Source organism: Oncorhynchus kisutch, linkage group LG26 (genome assembly GCF_002021735.2).
Source record: "Oncorhynchus kisutch isolate 150728-3 linkage group LG26, Okis_V2, whole genome shotgun sequence".
Lineage (NCBI taxonomy): Eukaryota > Metazoa > Chordata > Actinopteri > Salmoniformes > Salmonidae > Oncorhynchus > Oncorhynchus kisutch.
In genome coordinates, this window is record NC_034199.2 from 26,131,064 (window position 1) to 26,151,229 (window position 20,166).

Genomic DNA, 20,166 nt, shown 5'->3' on the forward strand with positions numbered 1-20,166 from the left:
TGGAGCGTGCCTCTGGCTATCTGTAAAAAAAAAGCGAATGGTGTGGTCTGGTTTGCTTAATATAAGGAATTTACTCCTACCTACATGTACAAATTATCTCGACTAACCTGTACCTCCGCACATTGACTTGGTACCGGTACCCCCTGTATATAGCCTCATTGTTATTTTATTGTGTTAATTTTTATTCATTTTTTATTTAGTTTATTTAGCAAATACTTTAACTAGATTTTCTTAAAACTGCTTTGTTGGTGGCCTCCCGAGTGGCCGTGACTGGGAGTCCAGCATTGTCTGGAGTAGGGGACGGTTTGGCTCATCACACTCTAGCGACTCCTTGTGGCAGACTGGGCACCTGCATGTTGAATTCGGATGTCAGTTGGACCATGTTACCTCCAACACATTGGTGCAGCTGGCTTCCGGGTTAAGCGGGCGGGTGTTAAGAAGCACGATTTGGTGGGTCATATTTTAGAGGAAGCATGACTCGACCTTTGCCTCTCCCGAGCCCGTTGGGGAGTTGCAGCGATGAGACAAGAACGCAACGAAATTGTGGAGGAAAAGGGGGTAAATTACATTGTTGGTTAAGGGGCTTGTAAGTAAGCTTTTCACGGTAAGGTCTACACCGGTTATATTCGGCGCATGTGACAAATCAAATTTGATTTATACTTTTACTTTTGATATTTAAGTATATTTTAGCAATTACATTTACTTATGATACATTTAAAACGAAATACTTTCAGACTTTTACTCAAGTATGATTTTTTCTGGGTGACTTTCACTTGAGTCGTTTTCTATTAAGGTATCCTTTTACTCAAGTATGACAATTGGGTACTTTTTCCCACCACTGAGTGCACGAGGAGAGAGGATCTATCAGGAGCGTGCACAAGGAGAGAGGACCTATCAAATCCAATTTTATTTGTCACATATACATGGTTAGCAGATGTTAATGCGAGTGTAGCGAAATGCTTGTGCTTCTAGTTCCAACCATGCAGTAATATCTAACATCTGTCGTTCTGCCCCTGAACAGGCAGTTAACCCACTCTTCCTAGGCCGTCATTGAAAATAAGAATTTGTTCTTAACTGACTAAATAAATGTCAAATATAAAAATGTAAGTTAGTTTGCCCCTGGTGATGCGTTGTGCAGACCTCACTACCCTCTGGAGAGCCTTACGGTTGTGGGTGGAGCAGTTGCCGTGCCAGGTGGTGATACAGCCCGACAAGATGCTCTCGATTGTGCATCTGTAAAAGTTTGTGAGTGTTTTTGGTGACAGGCAGAATTTCTTCAGCCTCCTGGGGTTGAAGAGGCGCTGCGTGACACAGGACTTATGGTAGCGCTCACCTTGTCTTCTCCATTCAAGCTTTTTTCCGGATGCCCCAAACAATCGGAAAGGGGATTCATCAAAGAAAATGACTTTACCCCAGTCCTCAGCAGTCCAATCCCTGTACCTTTTTCAGAAAATCAGTCTGTCCCTGATGTTTTTCCTGGAGAGAAGTGGCTTCTTTGCTGCCTTTCTTGACACCAGGCCATCCTCCAAAAGTCTTCGCCTCACTGTGCGTGCAGATGCACTCACACCTGCCTGCTGCCATTCCTGAGCCAGCTCTGTACTGGTGGTGCCCCGATCCCGCAGCTGAATCAACTTTAGGAGACGGTCCTGACGCTTGCTGGACTTTCTTGAGCGCCCTGAAGCCTTCTTCACAACAATTGAACCGCAATCTTACTAGCAGCAATATCCTTGCCTGTGAAGCCCTTTTTGTGCAAAGCAATGATGACGGCACGTGTTTCCTTGCAGGTAACCATGGTTGACAGAGGAAGAACAATGATTCCAAGCACCACCCTCCTTTTGAAGCTTCCAATATGTTATTCAAACTCAATCAGCATGACAGAGTGATCTCCAGCTTGTCCTTGTCAACACTCACACCTGTGTCAACGAGAGAATCACTGACATGATGTCAGCTGGTCCTTTTGTGGCAGGGCTGAAATGCAGTGGAATCTTTTTTTTGGGGGGGGGGGGGGGGGGTTTAGTTCATTTGCATGGCAAAGAGGGACTTTGCAATTCATCTGATCACTCATAACATTCTGGAGTATATGCAAATTGCCATTATACAAACTGAGGCAGCAGACTGTGAAAATGTATATTTGTGTCTCAAAACTTTTGGCCACGACTGTATATAGAGCTAGATAGAGCTCCTGGGGCCCAGTCAGTACATCAAGTAATACACACACACCTGCAGTCACAGACAAAGGAAGGAGCTCTCAGTATCACCAGAGAACTAAATAGAAAACACACGTCTCTGGCTCTCTTTCTCAGACCATACCACTGTTGTCTTCAACAGTACACTAGGATAGACACACACACGTCAGTGTTGTGCTAGCTGTGGGTCCATCATCTGATGGTCTGAAGCTGGACTGTGACGCTGGTCAGAGAGAAAAGCCTCTTAACACAATCACAGGTAAACCTTGTTCATGTACAGACTACTGTCTAGAAGAGACCAAAACTGGGTTCAGATGTACTGTACGCATAGTGTGTGCGTGTTTCACTGGTGGGCAACAACGCGGCAGACACCTTGAGGGATGGTTTAATGTAAATGTTTAAAAACCTGCCCCACACCACTAAACGGGGATTTAAACACTGACGGGGGCACAGAAAACAATTTATGTAGGATTAACCTCTTAGGCTCGGAGATGAATAACACTGCATCATTAACACGATGGACCACAATGACACTGAGGAGTTCTAACATTGGAGCTACAGGACCTCAAATCTTGCATGTAGACCACTTTTTCCCCTTCAGCACAGTGGTCCAATTGAACACAACAGTGCCCCAAAGGTGTGTATTGTATACATAGAATTATGATGTGGCGTGGATGCTGGTATTGGAGATAATTCTGATGCTCTACAGGGGAGACAGACTGAGGGTAAGGGAGGTATGGAGCTGTGTAAATATCCTTTCCTTTGTGTCGTAGCAGTGATACCCATCCTATAGCCAAACATAGCCATTTCTGTGAGGAAATAGTTTAATATGTTCTCGTGTGTGCGCATTCGAGACCAAGAGAGAGCGAGAGAAACTGAGCAGGAGAGGAGTGAGACTGACAGAGGAGAAGAGCAGACGGAGCAAGATGTCTCAGAAGTGATAGGAGCTAATCCCCAACTGACAAACCACATGGAGAGCAGAGCAGTGCACAGTGAATACTAGAAACCCTCATTCTCTGACTGCTATACATACAGTAGCCACGTCTGCTAGCTAGGGTCGGGGTCAATTCCGTTTCAGTTCAGCCAATTCAGGAAGTAAATTGGAAATGGGTTAGAAAAATCTGGCAGAAGAACAGATACCATCTCTATGCTTGATTGGCTATTTCTAGCTTTTGCTCCAGTAACCCTCAAGGCAGAGGTAGTCCTTTACATATCCCCCACCCAAGCAAGTTTGTGTGTGTGTGTTTTCATTCACTACCAGACAGGCCTAATTAAATGCACAGTTGTTCGTTGCTAAGCCGGTCACCAGGGGCTTTAAGGCAGAGGACCAGACTTGGGCTTTACTCCTTTTCACCACTCATCCATCCTCCTCCAGCACACCCTTCACCTTCCCATCATCTCCTTCACCCCACTATAACCCACCACTCATCCATCCTCCTTCAGCACACCCTTCACCTTCCCATCATCTCCTTCACCCCACTATAACCCACCACTCATCCATCCTCCTCCAGCACACCCTTCACCTTCCCATCATCTCCTTCACCCCACTATAACCCACCACTCATCCATCCTCCTCCAGCACACCCTTCACCTTCCCATCATCTCCTTCACCCCACTATAACCCACCACTCATCCATCCTCCTCCAGCACACCCTTCACATTCCCATCATCTCCTTCACCCCACTATAACCCACCACTCCTGTCCCCTCTTCCTTTCTCCTCTCTGCCTTCCTCTCACCAATCCAGTCCTTTCTTTTCTTCTCTTCTCATTGCCTTTCCTGTCATCTCCACTTCTTATCTACCCTCAGGCCTCTCCCATCCTTCCCCTCTCCATCGAGGCAGTCCCATTATCTCCAGGTCCAACAGAGCTAATCCCCACAGCCTGGGGCCAAAGACACATCCTCCTAATTGAAAGGTGGAGGACAGACAGAGAGAGAGAGAGAGAGAGAGAGAGAGAGAGAGAGAGAGAGAGAGAGAGAGAGAGAGAGAGAGAGAGAGAGAGAGAGAGAGAGAGAGAGAGAGAGAGAGAGAGAGAGAGAGAGAAAGTAAGGAGAGAGCTGGCCAGAGAGACTAGGAGAGGAAGACAATAGAGGGGAGGGCTATAAGCACATCAAAAGGTAGAGAAAATAAGGAGCACGGGAGAGCGAAGGTAGAAGTGGGGAGTGGAGGATTATGTAGAGCTTACATTTTACTATGTGTGTGGGCTAAGGAGAGGTGGAGGGAGGGGATGGGTGAGTGAACTTCACACCTGATAATTAGATTTAGTGACTTGGATAATTCCCATTATATTAATGAAAACGGGGTTATGAAATATTTAAAGCCTGACTGTGTGTGATTATATTAATGAAAACTGGGTTATGAAATATTTAAAGCCTGACTGTGTGTGGCGTGGCCGGTGGGCACAGGCGTGCTGGTGTGGAGCAGAGAGTAGTGAGATGGACCAGAGGGGCAACCTGCAAAACGCCTCAATAAATCAATAATGCATTAAGTCCCACTGCACCCCACATAGCTCTACAATGGTGATACACGCTTACAATCCACGCACTTGCAGTATACAGATCTAGTCAAATAAAAAAAAATAAAAAAGGTACAAAAAAATAAATCTAATAGAAAAATATCAGTTGCAGACTAACAGTGAAATGCTTACTTCCCAACAATGCAGAGGGGGAAAAAAAGGGAAATAGAAAAATAAATAACAAGGAATGAATACACAATGAGTAACAATAACTTGGCTTTATACACTGGGTACTAGTACTGAGGCGATGTGCAGAGGAAAGTAAAGTAATTGAGGTAATTATGTACATATAGTTAGTGATAAAGTGGATGGGCAACAGGATAGATGTGCAGAGGAATTAAGTAATTGAGGGATACATGTACATAAAGGTAGTGATAAAGTGGCTAGGCAACAGGATAGATTTGCAGGAGCACGAGGTAATTGAGGTAGATATGTACACTTCCAAGTCAGAAGTTTACATACACCTTAGCCAAATACATTTAAACTCAGTTTCACAATTCCTGATATTTAATCCTAGTAAAAATACCCAGTCTTAGGTAAGTGAGGATCACCACTTTATTTTACGAATGTGAAATGTCAGAATAATAGAAGAGAGAATGATTAATTTCAGCTTTAATTTCTTTCTTCACATTCCCAGTGGGTCAGAAGTTTACAAACAGGTTCTTGTAGCTTTGCCTAACTTGGGTCAAACGTTATGGGTATCCTTCCACAAGCTTCCCACAATAGGTTGGGTGAATTTTGGCCCATTCCTCCTGACAGAGCTGGTGTAACGGAGTCAGGTTGTAGGCCTCCTTGCTTTCACATGCTTTTTCAGTTCTGCCCACAAATGTTCTATGGGATTGAGGTCAGGGCTTTGTGATGGCCACTCCAATACCTTGACTTTGTCCTTAAGCCATTTTGCCACACCTTTGGAAGTATGCTTGGGGTCATTGTCCATTTGGAAGACCCATTTGCAACCAAGCTTTAACTTCCTGACTGATGTCTTGAGATGTTGCTTCAATTTATCCACGTAATTTTTTTGTGATGTGCACCAGTCCCTCCTGCAGCAAAGCACCCCCACAACATGATGCTGCCACCCCTGTGCTTCACAGTTGGGATGGTGTTCTTCAGCTTGCAAGCCTCCCCCTTATTCCTCCAAACATAACAATGGTCATTATGGCCAAAGAGATCTATTTTTGTTTCATCAGACCAGAGGACGATCAAAAAGTACGATCTTTGTCCCCATGTGTAGTTGCAAACCGTAGTCTGGCTTTTTAAATGGCGGTTTTGGAGCATTGGCTTCTTCCTTGCTGAGCGGCCTTTCAGGTTAAGTAGATATAGGACTCGTTTTTACTGTGGATATAGATACTTTTGTACTGGTTTCCTCCAGCATCTTCACAAGGTCCTTTGCTGTTGTTCTTCGATTGATTTGCACTTTTCGCACCATTGTGTTTATACTTGCATACTATTGTTTGTACAGATGAACGCACTACTTTCAGGCATTTGGAAATTGCCCCCAAGGATGAACCAGACTTGGAGGTCTACAATTTGTTTTCTGAAGTCTTGGCTGATTTCTTTTGATTTTCCCATGATGTCAAGCAGAGAGGCACTGAGTTTGAAGGTAGGCCTTGAAATACATCCACAGGTACACCTCCAAATGACTCAAATTATGTCAATTAGCCTATCAGAAGCTTCTAAAGCCATAACATATTTTTCTGGAACTTTCCAAGCTGTTTAAAGGCAAAGTCAACTTAGTGTATGTAAACTTCTGACCCACTGGAATTGTGAAACAGTGAATTAAAAGTGAAATAATCTGTCTGTAAACAATTGTTGGGAAAATTACTTGTGTCATGTACAAAGTAGATGTCCTAACCGACTTGCCAAAACTATAGTTTGTTGACAAGACATTTGTGGAGTGGTTGAAAAACGAGTTTTAATGACGTCAACCTAAGTGAATGTAAACTTCTGACTTCAACTGTACATATAGGTAGGGATAAAGTGGCTAGGCAACAGGATCGTTAATAAAAGGGTAACAGCAGCGTTTGTGATGAATCAAAAGAGTTCATGCAAAAAAGGTCAATGTAGATAATTAACCAATAACTACCCGGACAAACTACAGTGGGGCAAAAAAGAATTTAGTCAGCTACCAGTTGTGCAAGTTCTCCCACTTAAAAAGATGAGGCCTGTAATTTTCATCATAGGTACACATCAACTATGACAGACAAAATGAAGGGAAAAAAAATCCAGAAAATCACATTGTACGATTTTTAATGAATTTATTTGCAAATTATGGTGGAAAATAAGTATTTGGTCACCTACAAACAAGCAAGATTTCTGACTCTCACAGACCTGTAACTTCTTCTTTAAGAGGCTCCTCTGTCCTGCACTCGTTACCTGTATTAATGGCACCTGTTTGAACTTGTTATCAGTATAAAAGACACCTGTCCACAACCTCAAACAGTCACACTCCAAACTCCACTAGGGTCAAGACCAAAGAGCTGTCAAAGGACACCAGAAACAAAATTGTAGACCTGCACCAGGCTGGGAAGACTGAATCTGCAATAGGTAAGCAGCTTGGTTTGAAGAAATCAACTGTGGGAGGAATTATTAGGAAATGGAAGACATATAAGAGCATTGATAATCTCCCTCGATCTGGGGCTCCACGCAAGATCCACGCAGGACCAAAGTAACAAAGCCTACCATCAGCAAGGGCATTGAAGATGAAACGTGGCTGGGTCTTTCAGCATGACAATGATCCCAAACACACCGCCCGGGCAATGAAGAATTGGCTTCGTAAGAAGCATTTCAAGGTCCTGGAGTGGCCTAGCCAGTCTCCAGATCTCAACCCCATAGAAAATCTTTGGAGGGAGTTGAAAGTCCATGTAGCCCAGCAACAGCCCCAAAACATCACTGCTCTAGAGGAGATCTGCATGGAGGAATGGGCCAAAATAACAGCAACAGTGTGTGAAAACCTTGTGAAGACTTACAGAAAATGTTTGACCTCTGTTATATACCCTTTGTTGGCAATGACAAAGTACTGAGATAAACTTTTGTTATTGACCGAATACTTATTTTCCACCATAATTTGCCAAAAATTCATTAAAAAAAATCCTACAAATGTGATTTTCTGGAGAAAAAAAATCTCATTTTGTCTGTCATGGTTGAAGTGTACCTATGATGAAAATGACAGGCCTCTCTCATCTTTTTAAGCGGGAGAACTTGCACAATTGGTGGCTGACTAAATACTTTTCGGCCCCACTGTATCTGGCAGTCTTATGGCTTGGGGGTAGAAGCTGTTCAGGGTCCTGTTGGTTCCAACTGGTGTAGAGGTCCTGGATGGCAGGGAGCTAGATCCCAGTGATGTACTAGGCCGTACACACTACTCTCTGTAGCGCCTTGCGGTCGGATGCCAAGAAGTTGCCATAGCAAGTGGTGATTCAGCCAGTCAAGATGCTCTCAATGGTGTAGCTGTTTAACTTTGAGGATCTGAGGACCGATGCCAAATCTTGCCTAAGAGATGTTATCGTGCCCTCTTCACAAATGTGTTTGTGTGTTTGGACCATGATAATTCCATAGTGATGTGGACACAGAGGAACTTGAAGGTCTCGACCTGCTCCACTACAGTCCTGTTGATGTGGGCATGCTCAGCCCTCCGTTTCCTGTAGTCCATAATCAGCTCCTTTGTGTTGCTGACATTGAGGGAGAGGTTGTTGTCCTGGCACCACACTGCCAGATCGCTGACATCCTCCCTCTAGGTTGTCTCATCGTCGTCGATGAGGCCTACCATCACTGTGTCGTCGGCAAACTTAATGATGGTGTTGGAGTCATACACGGCCACACAGTCATGGGTGAACAGGAAGTACAGGATGGGACTAACCAGGCACTCCTGAGGGGCCCCCATGTTGAGGGTCAGCGTAGCGGATGTGTTGTTGCCTACCTTCACCACTTGTGGGCAACCCGTCAGGAAGTCCAGAATCAGGTTGTAGAGAGAGGTGTTTAGTTTAGTGATAAACTTGGAGGGCACTATGGTGTTGAATGCTGGATTGTACTCAATGAACAGCATTCTCACATAGGTGTTCCTTTTGTCCAGGGTGGAGTGCAATAGAGATTGTGTCATCTGTGGATCTGTTGGGGCGGATGATGGTGTTGATGTGCCCCATTTCATGGCTACTGTTGTAAGTGCTACGGGCCGATGGTAACCCGTCTAAATGACTTTAGCGTTCTTGGGTACAGGGACTATGGTGTTCTGCTTGAAACATGTAGGTATTATAGACAGGGACAGTGAGAGATTGAAAATGTCAGTGAAGACACTTGTCGCTGGTCATTGCATGCTCTGAGAACGCATCCTAATAATTTGTCTAGCCCTGCGGCCTTGTGAACGTTGACCTGTTTAAAGGTCTTACTCACGTCGGTTACACACGTCGGTGTGATCACACAGTCGTCCGAAACAGCTGGTGCTCTCATGCATGGTTCAGTGTTGCTAGCCTCAAAGCGAGCATAGAAGGTATTTAGATAATCTGGTAGGCACGTGTCACTGCACCGCTCATGGATGGTTTCCCATCCAGATTTCTAAAAATATTTAGTTTGCAAGCCCTGCCACATCCAACAAGCGTCAGAGCCAGTGTAGTAGGATTTGATCTTGGTCCAGTATTGACACTTTGCCTGTTTGATGGTTCAGGGCATAGCAAGATATCTTATAAGCATCCGGATTTGAGTCCCGCTCCTTGAAAGCGGCAGCTCTAGCCTTCAGCTCAGTGCGGATGTTGCCTGTAATTCTTGGCTTCTGTCTGGGATATGTAGGTACGATGCACTTATTAACTTCATTGGGATAGGGGGCAGTATTTTCATGTCCAGATGAAAAGCGTGTCCAAAGTCAACTGCCTGCTACTCAGGACCAGATGCTAAGATATGCATATTATTAGTAGATTTGGATAGAAAACACTGAAGTTTCTAAAACTGTTTGAATGATGTCTGAGAGTATAATAGAACTTATTTGGCAGGCGAAACCCTGAGGACAGACCATTCAGATTTTTTTTTTATGGGTTTCATTGGGAATCCAGATTTCTAAGGGACTTGCTTGCAGTTCCTATCCACTGGATGTCAACAGTCTTTAGAAATTGGTTGAGGTTTTTCCTTTGAGAAATGAAGAAGTAGCACTGTTAGAGGTGTGTGATCTGAAAGCTCGCTACACATTGTTTTCCTCCGGTATTGAATGCTGTTTATCCAGTCTTAAAAATTGTATCGATTATTTACGTTATAAAATACCTAAAGTTGAATTAGGAAAGTTGTTTGAAATGTTTGGACAAAGATTACAGGTAACTTATGAGATATTTTGTAGTCATGTTGCGTGAGTTGGAACCGGTGTTTTTCTGGATCAAACACGCCAAATAAATGGACATTTTGGATATATATCGACGGAATTAATCAAACAAAAGGACCATTTGTGATGTTTATGGGACCTATTGGAGTGCCAATAGAAGAAGCTTGTCAAAGGTAAGGCATGAATTATACAGTATATCACAAAAGTGAGTACACCCCTCACATTTTTGTAAATATGAGTATATCTTTTCATGTGACAACACTGAAGAAATGACACTTTGCTACAATGTAAAGTAGTGAGTGTACAGCTTGTATAACAGTGTAAATTTGCTGTCCCTTCAAAATAACTCAACACACAGCCATTAATGTCTAAACCGCTGGCAACAAAAGAGAGTACACCCCTAAGTGAAAATGTCCAAATTGGGCCCAATTAGCCATTTTCCCTCCCGGTGTCATGTGACTCGTTAGTGTTGCAAGGTCTCAGGTGTGAATGGGGAGCAGGTGTGTTAAATTTGGTGTCATCGCTCTCACACTCCCTCATACTGACTGGTCACTGGAAGTTCAACATGCCGCCTCATGGCAAAGAACTCTCTGAGGATCTGAAAAAAAGAATTGTAGCTCTACATAAAGATGGCCTGGGCTATAAGAAGATTGCCAAGACCCTGAAACTGAGCTGCAGCACGGTGGCCAAGACCATACAGCGGTTTAACTGGACAGGTTCCACTCAGAACAGGCCTCGCCATGGTCGACCAAAGACGTTGAGTGCACGTGCTCAGAGTCATATCCAGAGGTTGTCTTTGGGAAATAGACATGAGTGCTGCCAGCATTGCTGCAGAGGTTGAAGGGGTGGTGGGGGGGGACCATATGCCGTACACTGCATCAAATTGGTCTGCATGGCTGTCGTCCCAGAAGGAAGCCTCTTCTAAAGATGATGCACAAGAAATCCCGCAAACAGTTTGCTGAAGACAAGCAGACTAAGGACATGGATTACTGGAACCATGTCCTGTGGTCTGATGAGACCAAGAAACTTATTTGGTTCAGATGGTGTCAAGCGTGTGTGGTGGCAACCAGGTGAGGAGTACAAAGACAAGTGTGTCTTGCCTACAGTCAAGCATGGTGGTGGGAGTGTCATGGTCTGGGGCTGCATGAGTGTTGCCGGCACTGGGAAGCTACAGTTCATTGAGGGAACCATGAATGCCAACATGTACTGTGACATACTGAAGCAGAGCATGATCCCCTCCCTTTGGAGACTAGGCCGCAGGGAAGTATTCCAACATGATAATGACCCCAAACACACTAAGACGACCAGAAGCTGAGGGTAAAGGTAATGGACTGGCCAAGCATGCCTCCAGACCTAAGCCCTATTGAGCATCTGTGGGGCATCCTCAAACGGAAGGTGGAGGAGTGCAAGGTCTCTAACATCCACCAGCTCTGTGATGTCATCATGGAGGAGTGGAAGAGGACTCCAGTGGCAATCTGTGAAGCTCTGGTGAACTCCATGACCAAGAGGGTTAAGGCAGTGCTGGAAAATGATGGTGGCCACAAAAAATAGACACTTTGGGCCCAATTTGGACATTTTCACTTAGGGGTGTACTCACTTTTGTTGCCAGTGGTTTAGACATTAATGGCTGTGTGAGTTATTGAGGGGACAGCAAATTTACACTGTTATACAAGCTGTACACTCACTCCTTTACATTGTAGCAAAGTGTCATTTCTTCAGTGTTGTCACAAATATTTACAAAAATGTGAGGGGTGTACTTACTTGTGATATACTGCATATTTATTTCTGCGTTTTGAGTCGCGCCTGGCGGGTTGAAATATGATTGTGTTTGTTTGCTGGGATGCTGTACTCAGATAATAGCATTGTTTGCTTTCGCCGTAAAGCCTTTTTGAAATCTGACATATTGGCTGGATTCACAACAAGTGTAGCATTAATTTGGTGTATTGCATGTGTGATTTCATGAAATTTTTATAGCCATTTATTTGAATTTGGCGCTCTGCATTTTCACTGGATGTTGGCCAACATATCTCAGAGAAGTTAATGAAGCCGGTGACTGAATACCGGAACATATTTCAATCTGTGATAGCGAAACCGCCCTGTAGCTTAGCATCGGCTTCATCGGACCACCTCCGTACTGAGCGTGTCACTGGTACTTCCTGTTTGAGTTTTTGCTTGTAAGCAGGAATCAGGAGAATAGAGTTATGGTTAGATTTGCCATATGGAGGGCGAGCTTTGTATGCGTCTGTGTGTGGAGTAAAAGGTGACAAGCACACACACACAGAGAGAGACAGACAAAGAGACAATGACAATGCTAACCAAGCAGAGCCTATGAGAATATTATTCAGCCCCTAGACTCCCTGCTGTGTCCTCCCATAGGTTGTCCCTCCAAATCTAGTTAACAAGGAACCCCTTTACAGCAGACAGAAAAACAGGCACACCTTTGGATACCTATTGAGTGATGTTAGAGGAATAATCCCCCATTAAAACATGCCCAGAAGAAAGGGTCCTACACAGAAACCCACTGATTTAATGGAGTGCCCCAGGCAATCTAGAGAGGCCAGAGGTCCCTATATCCACCCTTTTAACAACACAACAGACCTGTCTGCCTCGCTCCCCAAAAACACACTGCACCCTGATGGAGGCATTATTTACTCTCACCATATCTTTTTGTGGAGTGTATCTGGAGGGGTCACTTAGACAGAACCTCTTACAGTAAGTGCAGACAACAAAACATCTGAATGACAGGCCATGGTAATACAATGCATTTAGTCCAACAATATGTTAACATATAAAAATGTCTGACTAACATATTTCCCCTAAGGGCATCCTGGGGATTAGTTGGATAATGTATTGCCCAATCAGCAAAATGTGAACAAAGGTCTCTCTATCAATCTCTTCCTCTCTCTCATTCCCTTTCAGTCTTTCGCTTTCTATCCATCTCTTTGTCTCCCTCACTCTGAGTCTCTGTCTCCCTTTCTCTTTTGTTCCCCCTCTCTTTATCGCTGTGCTTTCCATCCCGTTCTCTCCTCTTCCCCTTTCCAAGAAGTGGAGGTGGCCCCATTCTAATTCCTCTCCAGTGTGTGTATGATGGAGTAGCCATGTCTGTGGAGTAGAGGGTTTACAGTGCTTATGTAAGATCTAGACCACAGGGAGACTGTCTGTCTGCCTGTCCGCTCTGAGCCTGTTAGAGACACAAGAAGCCTGTGTGTGTTGCTCAACAGAGTAGAAAGAGGGCTTTGTGTTTTCTACAAACAGGTCTGAAGTGGGTAATCAGGACTGTGTTTGTACTTGGTGTGCGTTTTTGTTTGTGTTTGTTACAGTTAGGATAGATGTGTTTTAACAAGTGGCTGTGATTCCTACATGGTTTGACTGATACTTTGTGACAAAGCCTCATGTGTTGAAGTGGAAAATACATTGTGAAATCTCAACATAACCTGAACATTCACTTCTCCTGTGAATATTGTTATATTCCTTTATTTGTATCCTTTCTCCTGAGGTGAGTCTTACCGGTTTGGGCATCTTCCTCTCTCCGGCCTTGCCCTTCCGCAGAGAAAATGCAAACAAAACGTCCTCCTTGTTGCCTCGCCCTGGGCTCCACCGCCTGGAGGAGTGAGCAGAACCGTTAACACACACACACACACACACACACTGCTCAAAAAAATGAAGGGAACACTAAAATAACACATCCTAGATCTGAATGAATGAAATATTCTTATTAAATACTTTTCTTTACATAGTTGAATGTGCTGACAACAAAATCACACAAATTATCAATGGAAATCAAATTTATCAACCCATGGAGGTCTGGATTTGGAGTCACACTCAAAATTAAAGTGGAAAACCACACTAAAGGCTGATCCAACTTTGATGTAATGTCCTTAAAACAAGTCAAAATGAGGCTCAGTCGTGTGTGTGGCCTCCACGTGCCTGTATGACCTCCCTACAACGCCTGGGCATGCTCCTGATGAGGTGGCGGATAGTCTCCTGAGGGATCTCCTCCCAGACCTGGACTAAAGCATCCGCAAACTCCTGGACAGCCTGTGGTGCAACGTGGCGGTGGTGCATGGAGAGAGACATGATGCCGCAGATGTGCTCAATTGGATTCAGGTCTGGGGAACAGGCGGGCCAGTCCATAGCATCAATGCCTTCCTCTTGCAGGAACTGCTGACACACTCCAGCCACATGAGGTCTAGCATTGTCTTGCATTAGGAGGAACCCAGGGCCATCCGCACCAGCATATGGACTCGCAAGGGGTCTGAGGATCTCATCTCGGTACCTAATGGCAGTCAGGCTACCTCTGGCGAGCACATGGAGGGCTGTGCGGCCCCCCAAAGAAATGCCACCCCACACCATGACTGACCCACCACCAAACCGGTCATGCTGGAGGATGTTGCAGGCAGCAGAACGTTCTCCACGGCATCTCCAGCCTGTCACGTGCTCAGTGTGAACCTGCTTTCATCTGTGAAGAGCACAGGGCGCCAGTGGCGAATTTGCCAATCTTGGTGTTGTCTGGCAAATGAAAAACGTCCTGCACGGTGTTGGGCTGTAAGCACAACCCCCACCTGTGGACGTCGGGGCCTCATACCACACTCATGGAGTCGGTTTCTGATCGTTTGAGCAGACACATGCAAATTTGTGGCCTGCTGGAGGTCATTTTGCAGGGCTCTGGCAGTGGTCCTCCTGCTCCTCCTGCTCCTCCTTGCACAAAGGCGGAGGTAGCGGTCCTGCTGCTGGGTTGTTTCCCTCCTACGGCCTCCTCCACGTCTCCTGATGTACTGGCCTGTCTCCTGGTAGCGCCTCCATGCTCTGGACACTACGCTGACAGACACAGCAAACCTTCTTGCCACAGCTCGCATTGATGTCCCATCCTGGATGAGCTGCACTACCTGAGCCACTTGTGTGGGTTGTAGACACCGTCTCATGCTACCACTAGAGTGAAAGCACCGCCAGCATTCAAAATTGACCAAAACATCAGCCAGGAAGCATAGGAACTGAGAAGTGGTCTGTGGTCCCCACCTGCAGAACCACTCCTTTATTGGGGGTGTCTTGCTAATTGCCTATAATTTCCACCTGTTATCTATTCTATTTGCACAACAGCATGTGAAATGTATTGTCAATCAGTGTTGCTTCCTAAGTGGACAGTTTGATTTCACAGAAGTGTGATTGACTTGGAGTTACATTGTGTTGTTTAAGTGTTCCCTTTATTTTTTTGAGCAGTATAACAGAGACCCACATGGAAAGAAATACTACAGTTTACTATAGAATATTACAGTACTTACTATAGAATTATATAGTAAACTGTAGTATACTAAACACTGTAGTAAATACTACAGTATTGTCTGCAAAAACACAACTTTTTAAAACTATAGTAAATACTACAGTATTCAATTTGAATATACCCTGCCCTTTCCCTTTCCACATATCGCAGTTTGTGCCACCTGAGAGTGAGAAACTTACAGAAAAGGCCATACCATACATTGTGTCCCTACAGGATATAGAAAAGAGCTGAGCATCTGAACTATCCATTAAGACCCAAGTCCTACCTGCCTACAGGTTATGGGAAAAAAATATATTTTATTGACCTGTGACTTCACCCACCTCAGGGCAGCCATAACCTGTGACTCTGTGAGGTCATAAACTAGCATTCGGTGCCAAACACAGGTACTCCCTGTTAAGCCAACTCACTCAAGCCTGCCTAGCAGAGAAAATATATAATGCGTTACCTGACCCCTCTATTCACCCAAAGCCGGAGGGTCACTCTCAAACGGATACAGCTTCCAGGTCACCATTCATGCAGAAACAATGAGGCTCTGCGCTACACACACACACATATTATCTCTCCATTCCCTCTCTCTGCCTTTCTATCTCTCTCTGATGCAATAGCTTAACAGAACATGGCATATAGAGCTCATAAAATGAATGACATGCTTTACAATAACAAGCCTCTCCCAGACACTGTCTGTGAACCCCTCACAAATCATGTTTCCCTCTTCTTTCACACTTTCACTGCAGTTGTACAAGCAAGAGCAAAGAGGTTGCTAAACACATGTGCCAGTGGGTTTAGTGTGTGTGTGTGTGTGTGTGTTTACAGAGCTGATGGTAACATCTCCAGCTGTGGTGTGAATGACACTACAGAGGGTATACAGACAAATGACATGTAGCACCATTACAACAGCTGTGATAACAACTGTACTAGGCTCTCCTTATGAGGCATTTCAACTTCTGGAAAGTTGTAGGAAAGGCTCACATGAGTGACAACGTGTAAGGCCTAATTCAACCCCCTACTGATACAGCCATAGGAGAGCAGTCTGGTGAACCATCCCGTTCCTATTTAACCATAACAAAGTGTTTTATTGTAATATCCTGTATTGCCTGGTTCATTTCCTGATTAATACAGTCCTTTGTTTCAGGGTTATCACGTTGGAATGACAGGGATGGGATTTCCCTGAGGCCGCTGGGAAACCAAATGCATCGCCAAGGTAACCAGATAGCATCAGTCTGTGACCCTGCCAGAGATGTCAGTCATGCTTGTTCAGAACACCCTGTACAGACTGTTACAGAGCAGGACCTTATCTTTGCTACCTCTATAGGTTTACTGTACAATGGTGTGAGGCGGCACACATTTGGAGGAAAAATTGTTTGACGTAAATTGAACACATTAAATACAACTGGAGGACAGTGTCCATGTCCAAGACTTCCGCAGGCACAGGATTATTCAACACACTATAGTACTGAAAGAAACATGAAACCTGCAGTAAAAAGGATAATGTTGGTAAGTTCTTTCTTAAATGAGTTGTAACCATAGAGAATGATTGAGGCCTCTAGTGGCCAAAAGGCCATTTTAGCATGCGCATGATAGCTTCCAACATGCTTCCACTATTTTAAAGTAGTAAAAGTAGTCAACTTGGTGGGAATTGCTATGTGTTGTAGCCTCAATGGTGCTGCCCATGCTGACACATTCTATAACGGCACAGATAAAGATGAGTCCTCTATCTATTTCTATGGTTGTAACGCAGCCCCACAGGAGGGATGAACTGAGCAACAGGAGGGTTTGAGTGACAGGGACAATGGCCAATAAAATATGGTGTCCCACTGTGACAGGCCTAATTAAAAGCGTCATCATAGCATCTGTTTCTGCCAGATGGTTTTACAAGCACCGTTATATGCTGCCAGGTCGCGCACTTCGAGTGGTGATATTCAAGGTCATGTTTGCCCCCCAAAAAACATTAACCCATATTGTCCTTTGTAGAATCTGAAGTATTTGTCGCTGAGCAGAGACAAGTGGAATTTGAATTAAGCTACTACCACAAAACATTTCTAAAACCATAGATAAACACTCCACTGGCCAGCTTGGGGAACTGGGCGCGAGAGTGCAAAATAGGCTACAATGTAACAAGAAACGGTTACAAATACTGCACACGTGTAATCGGCACCTGCAACAAAGTTGCAAACCGTTGCGTTTGTTATGCATCAAAGGAGGGCATGTCACAGTTGTCATGAAAACAAACCAGGTAATAGCCTACTTTCATTCATCTCATATATTGAAAACATCCTAAATTAACACTGAACATTGAAAGCCTTATCTGTAGCCTAAAGTGAATTAAATGTAACGTTAAGGTGAATGGAAATGACCAATTAGTTTGATGTTCGGTCACAGACAACTGTAGTGACATTTAACTGGTAACTTAGAGAACTTTTGTAATGTTTAACATTTAAGTTTTTCTATGGTCGATGGCCCGTATGATCAGTAATGTCCTTGAATGAAACATTGAACATTATACCAAATGTTTTCACAGTTACAAAAAGACGAGATTAATACCAATAGGCCTATAGAGAGAGCACATTATACTGGAGCGGGTTTATCTTGGTAACAAGTCTACATTACGACAGCAATGGTCGACACAGAGCAAATTCATTTTATTCTGAGCTGTTTAGGAGCCACCAGCGAATAAATGCACCAGTTAAAAACTCACCTCAGTTGATGAACTGCGTTCTGAAAACGGTAAACTGTCCACCGGGTAGTCTACTTTAAATCCCACGCGACCAAAATAGACCGGGTTGTTTCCCGTTAGACACCTCGCTATGTATGACGCGACTGAGCCAGTTTCACCGCGGAGAAGGAGATGGAGTCAGTCAATATGGCCGTCGGACTTTTACGGTGCGGAGCGAGGCGTGGTTCATTGATGGAACACGCTCACTTAAAACTGGGTTGAGAGAGGAACATACACAAGCACAACGTAAATGTAATAAGAGTCAACTTCAAAATGTCCTGCCTTAACCTACAATAACCTGAAGGTAGCCCATAGAAAGATGGACAAGAGACATTTAAAATGTTTCTGAACAACTAATGCTTTTATATAAGTTGAGATCAGTTTCAACGCAGTGTTTCTATGAATCACATTTTTCAAGGGGCAAAATGTCGTAAATGTATCTTTTAATTTAGGGTTTTCCGGGGATAACAAATGAGTGACTGCCAAAATCTTCTTGTGAGAAACATAAGTTTAGATCAATTTAGACACTGAAGTATTGTTGTTTTTCATGAATACATTACTGTATTACCAAGGAGGGTGTCAACAGGAAATGTGACTCACAGATTATGAACATGCTTCAACATAAAGCACATACTAATAATGAGCAAATATGACTGCAACCGGACTTCTCTATGTATCTAGGCCAAGACACCTGTTCTCATACCCTTCTGAGAATACAATAAGCCTACATTTAATGCGCATATTTCAAACATGTCCTGGTTTACACACACTCTTCTCCCAATCACACAGTCTCAATTCAATTCAAAGGGGCTTTGTTGGCATGGAAAACATGTTTACATTGCCAAAGCAAGTGAAATAAACAATAAACAAAGTGAAGACAAACAAAAAACATCAACAAAAAACTTTAAAAGAAATGTACAGTAAACATTGCATTCAAACGTTTCAAAAGGATGAAGAAGTTTCAAAGGTTATATTAGCATCTATGTACAGTGTTTTTAACAATGTGCAAATAGTTGTAGTACTAATAAATATTTGTTTTATTTACAATGTCCACTGGTTGTCCTGTTTCCATGGCAATGGGTCACAAATCTTGCTGCTGTGATTGCACATTGCGGCATTTCGCCTAACAGATATACTGTAGGAGTTTATCAATGTTTCATTTGTTTTCAAATCCTTTGTGGGTCTGTGGGAAATACAGGGCATTCGGAAAGAATTCAGACCCCTTCAGTTTTTCCACAGTTTTTTTTGTCCTGTTACAGCCTTATTCTAAAATAGAAAACATATGTTTTTCCTTTATCAATCTATACACAATACCCCATAATAACAATGTGAAAACCGATTTTTAAAAAAAATGTTTTCAAATGTATGAAAGAAATACCTTAATTTCATCCCATCACGAATAATTTCATATTCAAACATTTAAATTGAACAACAATTCCATGTGAATCCAGGATATAAAGGGTTTTCAAATGTCCTTTGCTATGAGACATGAAATTGAGCTCAGATGCATCCTGTTTCCATTGATTATCCTTTAGATGTTTCTACAACTTGATTGGAGTCCACCTGTGGTAAATTCAATTGAATGGACATGATTTGGAAATTGACATGATTTGGAAAGGCACAAAACTGTCTATATAAGGTCCCACAGTTGACAGTGCATGTCAGAGCAAAAACCAAGTCATAAGGTTGACGCAATTATGCGTAGAGCTCCGAGACAGGATTTTGTCGAGCCACAGATATGGGGAAGGGTACCAAAGAATGTCTGCAGCATTGAAGGTCCCCAGGAACACAGTGGCCTCCATCATTCTGAAATGGAAGAAGTTTGGAACCACCAAGACTCTTCCTAGAGCTGGCTGCCCGGCCAAACCGAGCAATTGAGGGAGAAGGTCCTTGGTCAGGGAGGTGACCAAGAATCCGATGGTCACTCTGACAGAGCTCCAGAGTTACTCTGTGGTGATGGGCGAACCTTCCAGAAGGACAAGAAACAAGATTTTCTGGTCTGATGAAACCAAGATTTAACTCTTTGGCCTGAATGCCAAGCATCGCGTCTGGAGGAAACCAGGCACTGCTCATCACCTGGCCAATACCATCCCTATGGTGAAGCATTGTGATGGCAGCATCATGCTGCGGGGATGTTTTTCAGCATCAGGAACTGGGAGACTGGTCAGGATTGAG

At 43.8% G+C, this 20,166-nt stretch overlaps 1 protein-coding gene across 1 annotated transcript in view; it reads right to left on the bottom strand.

Annotated features, from left to right (window-relative positions):
• Positions 1-18,172, bottom strand: part of LOC109871094 (radixin-like) — a 36,102-nt gene extending 17,930 nt beyond the window's left edge. Inside the window, exons 1-2 of the mRNA XM_020461924.2 lie at positions 17,974-18,172; positions 13,508-13,601 (exon numbers count right to left, since the gene is read on the bottom strand). Of these exons, the coding sequence (XP_020317513.1) occupies positions 13,508-13,519 (12 nt within the window). The 5' untranslated portion in view covers positions 13,520-13,601; positions 17,974-18,172. The remainder of the gene's footprint in view (positions 1-13,507; positions 13,602-17,973) is intronic.
• Between the last annotated feature and the right edge of the window lie 1,994 nt (positions 18,173-20,166).